The 7,396-nt window shown below is 35.2% G+C and overlaps 1 protein-coding gene and 1 pseudogene across 1 annotated transcript; both read left to right on the forward strand.

Moving 5' to 3' along the window:
* The first annotated feature begins 4,740 nt into the window (after positions 1–4,740).
* Positions 4,741–4,886, forward strand: LOC125753683 (small nucleolar RNA SNORA62/SNORA6 family; annotated as a pseudogene).
* A 141-nt stretch (positions 4,887–5,027) lies between these two features.
* LOC125753655 (40S ribosomal protein SA-like) lies at positions 5,028–5,473 on the forward strand. The gene has a single exon (XM_049101341.1). The coding sequence runs from the start codon at positions 5,070–5,072 to the stop codon at positions 5,436–5,438; it is 369 nt and encodes a 122-aa protein (XP_048957298.1). The 5' UTR covers positions 5,028–5,069; the 3' UTR covers positions 5,439–5,473.
* Positions 5,474–7,396: the final 1,923 nt, after the last annotated feature.

Genomic DNA, 7,396 nt, shown 5'->3' on the forward strand with positions numbered 1-7,396 from the left:
AAAGACAGAAAAAAATGTCATACAATCTGTAAAGTGTTATCAAAACTTAGTATGAGCAAAAGAAGGTAGAAACTTAAGATCCCAGGGCACCTGGGTGGCTCGGTGGTTGAGTGTTTGCTTTTGGCTCAGATCGTGATCCCGGGGTCCTGGGATAGAGTCCTGCATCAGGGCTCCTTGCAGGAAACCTGCTTCTCCCTCTGCCTATGTCTCTGCCTCTCTCTGTGTGTCTCTCACGAATAATAAATAAAATCTTTTTAAAAAGAAAAAAGGAACTTAAGATCTCATCTGCCTTCACATCTCCCTTGTGCTAGTTGTGCATAGTGGTGATTCTGTGTGGGTGTTGTGTGTGTCTGCCCAAACAAGTAATTATGGTAACTCAGGGGGCTTTGAGTCTGTGCTCAGACTTTCATGTATATGAAAGGTAACTAAGCAGCTAAAATGTTCAATTTCATAGTTTACCATATCTTGACAGTATTTTCCTTAATATGGTTGAAGGCCAAAACATTTCAAAAGTTAAATTCGAGTAACAGTTATCTGCTCCAAATCCACTCTCTGCTTCATGAGTTAAAGAATCCCAATTTTATTCACAGTGGCAATATTCCCATCTCAACCATCCTTGCACCTAGGTGTGGTCTTGTGATTTTTGATCAATAAGAGTTAAGCAGATTTAATCAGTCTGAAGTGTTGCATCAGAATTTTAGGTATACTCTTCAAAGTGAGATGACATATTCAGGTTATGCATCCTTTAGGATCTCCTCCCCTCTTGTTTCTTATTGCCTGAAGTGTGGATATGCTTTCTAGAGTTCCAGCAGCAGTTGTAAAACTGTGCTTCAGTGTAAGAATGGGAGTCATAGGCAAAGAGAATGAAGGGGAGATATCAAATAAGCCTAGGTCCTGGGTAAGTCTGTAGCTACTGTGCCAGCTTGAGACCATCAGTCAATCTCTGTTCATTGTTCTATGCGAGGGAATAAGCAAGTCATTGATTTTTGTTGCTGTTGTTTCTTCTTTATAGCAGTCCAATATAATCCTAAATTATATATGTTGAAATAGAGAAAGACTTAATGATAAATACAGGGAAAACTCTTGATCAGAGACAGAAATATGACGTATTTTTATGGCAATTTTGACACTACTTTTAATATTAGAAAATAATTCACAGTCTTAATTTCATAGTTTTCTCAAGTGGTGATTAAAAAAAAAAGTATTCTTATACAAGGTTGCCTGACTGCCTAGATATTCTTGCTCTAGGGTGTGTGTGTGTGTGTGTGTGTGTGTGTGTGTGTGTGATTGAGTGTGCACATGTGGGTGGAAAAGGGAGAGTTGTTATTCTTCTATAGATGCATAATGAAAAATTGTCAAACTAGATTTTTTAAAAATATATATTTATTGTAAAATTAAAAACTTGCAGTAACTTTTCCAAGGTCATTCAAGAAACTACAACTAAATGTGCAGTGTTTACATACTGGCTTTGTTATTAGATATATTCATGAATCATGATATTCTCCCTCACTTGAAATAGATTCTGAATCAAAAGGTAAAATTGTATTTTAGACTTTTATTATTAATTATTAATTCTTTAGGTGTATGTATGTGTGCATGTTGAGATTTGTATTACTTATGTATCATTGTTTTTTCATGTGTTCTGTGTATATAATATATATACATACATATCTGTGTATATATAATATATATCTGTGTATATATACATGATATATAATTACATATTATATATATAATAGGTGTGTGTATGTGCATATACATATATGAGGTTGCTTCAAACATTTATGTATATGTATATGTTTATTCCCCTATCCCCCTTACACATCTGCATATTTCTACCTCTTTAGTCATTTTATCAATAGTTACCTTTTACTTTTTGGCATTAGCTGATATGTGAAGAAAAGGAAAACAGGATGTTTGATTCCTCCCAGTGCTTTCTGTCCCCTTCTCTACTTTTTTTCTTATTTTGCGTTTATCATGATCTAACATGCTATATGTTCTATGTATTTCTACTTTTTATTTTCTGTTTCTCCCACTAGATTATAAATTCCAAGAATGGACCAAGTTTTTTTTTTTTTCTTCTACTTTATTTACTGTTGTATTCCCACCACCTAGAATAGTATTTCATGTTTTGTAAGCAAAGAAAAAAGAAATATTTGTTGAATGAATGGATTAATTCCAGTCACTGGTGAAGATACTTACTAATTGGAAAGTCCTTTTTAAACAAATAGCGTATTAGAATTCAATTCTATAAGATATTAATATTGCTCATTTTAACAGGGGCATCTAAATAACATTTAGAGGGAGGCCTCTTCTTGATGGTAAATTCTTTTGGACATCCTTTACTTTTTATATTTCCCAAGTCATTTTGAAGGTGATTAATAACATGCTTAAAAATGTTAACTTACAAATATCTTGGGAAATATAAAATGTAAAGGATGTCTGAAAAAGTCTACATTAGTAAGAGGCCACGTTGGTGGCACCTGGGTGGCACAGTTGGTTACGTGCTGACTCTTGGTTTCCACTCAAGTCATGATCTCCTGTTGCAAGATCACCTGCCTTGGGCTCTATGCTCATTGGGGAGTGTGATTCTGAATTCTCTCTCCCTCTTCCTCTGCCCCTCATGCTTGTGTTCTTTCTGTCTCTCCCCCTCCCTCTCTCTCAAGTAAATAAAGCTTAAAAAAAAAGGCCACCTTCTAAAATGATATTATCTTTGACTATTTGAGATGGAAGATACCTTAGAGGGAAATGAGTACAATTTATTCGTTAGGAAACTGAGGCCCATGAAGGTTAAATGGTGTATACAATATAACTCAGTTATTAGTAGACTGACCAGAGACCAGGTGCACAGAGGTGAAGCCAGATAGCATAGTTAGAACCAGAAGCCATGACTGTATTCTCATGCTTAAGAATTTTATGACCTTCAGCACATTATGTCATATTATTTAGCCTCATGGATATTAGTAATATACATTGTGGTGTAAATGTGAATAAACCATTAAAATTAACATTTTTTGTCATTATTCATGTCTTGTACTGTTTTCATTACATATTTCTTGAGTTTACTTGCTAGATATTTTCTGAGGTGAAATTAGGTGACTTTGTTGGGTTGGAGAATTTGATAGACTTTTTGGCATATTCTGAATTGCTGTCTAAAAATGAATAAACACTTTAAAATATTTTTTAAATGTTCAAAGATTCAATTTGGTCTAGTGTTAAACAAAATAGAATACTATTAATGTAATGTTATTAGTATTGCATATTTTTAGAACCATTTACTATTAAACTGCGCTATTCATATGTACGTTCTCTTTACTATTTTGAAATAAGAACATTCTGTCTGGGATATATTTGTATCCTGAAAAAGGATACAATCTACTTAAACTATAGGACATAAGGACAAAGGGTATGCTTAATTTCTTTTGTCTTAGAAATTTAGTTTCTGAGTTCTTAAATTTTATAAATCCACTAAGCATCTTGAGGTTAAGAACTGACTTTATTTTGATTAACTGTGCCTTAAAACCAACAGGTGTCAACAAATATTTGACAGACTCTATGCTACGTGCCAAGAATATAGAGAAAGTAGTATTTGACCTTGCTAAACTCAGAGCTCATTCAAGTGACTGAATAACTATGTACCACATGTAAAGTCTTGTGACAGAGCATGTGATGGAAGTGAATAGGGAAGCCCCTCACAGAACACCTGTGTTCAAATCAGGCTTTCTGGAGGAAGTGGGTTACATATGAGCAGATAAATGGCCCACCTCTGGAGGAGGAGCAAGGTGCTCTTTCAGGCAGTGGAGCAGCATCAACAAGAACAGTAAGTAATATACAAAAGCATGAGGAAGGAACAGGGTTAAAAATTGCTGAGAATAGCTCAAGTACAGTGCAGTGTGGGGGAGTGAAGATCAAACTAGAATGGTAACTAAACCTTGTCCTTTTTCCTATGCCTTTTGAGATATCTGAAAGCAAAGAATTTTTCACAAGAGCCTCTAAAGTAGCCATTGTGAAAATTTACAGAAAAAAGTTTTAAGTTTTTGGGCTAACACGGGGCTTGAATTTATGACCCTGAGAGCAAGACCTAGTTGAGATCAAGAGTTGGATGCTTAACCTACTGAGCCACTCAGGCACCCCTTTGTAAATTATTTTTAATATATGAATTATTGGGTAGTATTTTGTTGGATAGCATCCTAGAACTATAGGGGTAATAAAACAATTTGCCATCTTGGCAATTCTGCTGGTGGCATACTAAAAAGTTCATTTAGATTTGAAGGTATATTGTAAGGAAGGGTAGAAATTAAGTTTTTTAAGCAAGATTACTCAATGAGAGATAGGAAATATAATATGTAAGTTATTTTTCTTATTCTCAGTTTACTACAACTAATGCAAATCAATAATTCCTTGCTATTTCAGTCACTTTTTTGTAAACAATATTAAGTGTATTCTGGCAGTTGATGTAGATATTCTATAATCCTTAAAATTCATTTTCATTCATCATGAACTCTGAATATTTCCAAATTTCTGTCAATGTCTTACACAATATTCAAGCATAGTCATAATCTTAATGTATTGTGAAAGATCACTACGATGGACCCCATGTAACATCAAAGAACAATGAGTGATTTATCAAATTGTTGAAGACCACAGGGTTATTCTTGTTCCAGCTAATATTCTCTGTTACCAAGACACTTTTAGTGAGATCTCTCATTCTCAGGTAAAGTCAACTAAGAAATCCCTAATTAAGAACAAAGTTTGTTGAGGCCACTGGCTGGCCGATGAACTCACAAGTGTAGGTAGTGTGCTACATGAGGGGCAAGTCTTTTCGCTAACACCACAAGGGTCTCTGGCCCAATGAGTGGAGTTTGATAGTAATTCTTGCTACAAGTAGAATTCAGATATGTCAGAGCTTTAAGGAGAACCCGTTTTTTAGATGGTCTGTGTTTTCTGTTTTTCTCCATATTTCTTAACTATTTGGGCGACTCAGGCATTACTGGGCTTTTTCGGTTTTCAGAGCAACTTGATGAATCGTGCAATGAGGTCCTTAAAAGGGAGCTCACTCAGTGGGTCTGATGTGGTGGATGCTAGCCCGGGAAGTCCTGCGCATGCGTGGCACCATTTCCCGTGAGCACCCATGGGAAGTCATGCCTGATCTCTACTTCTACAGAGATCCTGAAGAGATTGAAAAGGAAGAACAGGCTGCTGCTGAAAAGGCTGTAACTAAGGAGGAATTTCAGGGTGAATGGACGGCTCCAGCTCCTGAGTTCACTGCTACTCAGCCTGAAGTTGCAGACTGGTCTGAAGGCGTGCAGGTGCCCTCTGTGCCTATTCAGCAGTTCCCTACTGAAGACTGGAGCGCTCAGCCAGCCACTGAAGATTGGTCTGCAGCTCCCACTGCTCAGGCCACTGAATGGGTAGGAACAACCACTGAGTGGTCTTAAGCTGCTCTTCCACAGAAGGAACAGAATGGAAATAAGGTTGACGGAAAATAAACAGTTTCTAAAAAAAAAAAAAAAAAAAAAAAAAAAAAAAAAAAAAAAAAAAAAAAAAAAAAAAGAACAAAGTTTGTCTATTATGTAAAACCTTTTTACATAAAATAATAAACCCAGACAGTTTTACAAAATCTTTCTATACAGAAAACAAGAGTGAAAAAAAATCTATGATTTTGAATTCCTCATAATTGCATCACAATTATGATTCTGGAAAATATGTATTTTGATGCCAAGTTTATGACACAATGTGTATGCTTAGAATTATGTCAATGCCATGTCACTTTATCCAACTGATTCTTGAAATTCGATATGGAATATCTATAACGACTGGGCTTGGAGTCATTTCCTGGATATTAATGAAACAGTAGGTTAATGGCTCTCAACATTTAAGATTATTTATTCAAGAGACATGGTCTGAGGTGAAATCATTGTTGCTTAATTAATATATTTTTTAGACTTGATGTTTTCAGAATAGAATAGTGTGTGTTTTGGAAGTATAGGAGCATTTACTTATTTATGTAACTGAGCACTGAAAATAGTAATTTTTAAAGAAATCTTGTCTTCTGTTTGTGATGGAAGAAATCTATGTAGAAAGGGAGATTTGATTTAGTTTTGCCCTGGGATATTCTCTTTAATGTATCATTTCTATAGAAGAAATGGCATAGCTGCTTTGTGTTATATATGCTGGAGCCACTTAGCTGTTTATTCTGCAGACTTTTGTATGTTACCACACTTAAACGTATAACTTGAACAACTGCACTGCCTGTTAGAATATTATTCTTCTGTTATTCTGTTATTCTGTTCTCTGTTATTATTCTTCTGTTATTTCTTTAGTGTAGAAATGAAAATAATAGTCCTGTGAATTTGTCAGTAAGCTGTTTTTGGAAATACATAAATAATTATACAGAGTTTGGAACCTAAGTCAGGTTATCTTGAGTTTTTAGAAGTGTTTAAAATTTTGTAGCAAAAAATCTCACACTAAAAATATAAAATAATATGTATTTTTGTTTTTGTAAATGATTACAAAATTTAATATTGTAAAATTATAATCTTTAATGATTAACTTTTATTCAATTCATAAGTAAACATAAAGAATATTAAATTTGAAAGCATTACCCAATTACAGAATTGGAACTATCTTAGAAGTTACCTGCTTTGTATTTGATTCTCTTTGCTTTGTTCATAAGAACACTAATACTAATAGTTACCATCAATAATTATCTATGAGGTAGATGCTACATTTGTGACTCTGACACTACCAACCCAGAGTTAACTCAGACTCCACAGATTTAAGGGCCCAGTCCTTAACAAGACTATTTCCACTTCAGATGCAGTCATGAGTTCTGGGGTACCTGTTCTTCTGACCAACTATGCAAATCCAGTAGTTTCCATAACTCCCTCAGGTTTGATGACTCAATAAGATGACACAGAACTCAGGAAAGCACTATACTTACAATTATAGTTTTATTATAAAAGATACAAGTCAGGACAAATCAAATGAAGAGACACAAAGGGAAAGGTATGGGAGGATCCTAAATGCAGAGCTTCTCTGTCCTTTCCCTGTGGAATCAGGATGTGCCCACCTAGTAGCATTCTGCTGGTACATCAGTGTGTTAACTAACCAGGAAGTGCTACTGAGCTATAGCATCCAGAGTTTCTATTGAGATTTTATTATATAGGCAGGACAGATTGTACCACTGGCCATGTGATTGAACCAAATCTCCAGTTCTTCCCACCTCCCTAGTTTTGGCAAGGCTGATATCACCTGCTGAAAGCTCCAATCCTATAATCACATGGTTGGTCTTTTTGGGGTGACAAGCTCCTGTACTGAGTTCTCCTATAGCATAAATACATTCCTGTTGAGGAGCCCACCATGAGTAACAAAGACATTACTGTCACTTGGAAGA

The sequence above is a fragment of the Canis lupus genome, chromosome 25, assembly GCF_003254725.2.
Source record: "Canis lupus dingo isolate Sandy chromosome 25, ASM325472v2, whole genome shotgun sequence".
NCBI classification, from domain to species: Eukaryota; Metazoa; Chordata; class Mammalia; order Carnivora; family Canidae; genus Canis; species Canis lupus.

What these genes read in the sequence shown, in the direction of transcription:
- LOC125753655 (XM_049101341.1), top strand. Translation starts at nt 5,070, where the DNA reads ATGTGGTGGATGCTAGCCCGGGAAGTCCTGCGCATGCGTGGCACCATT.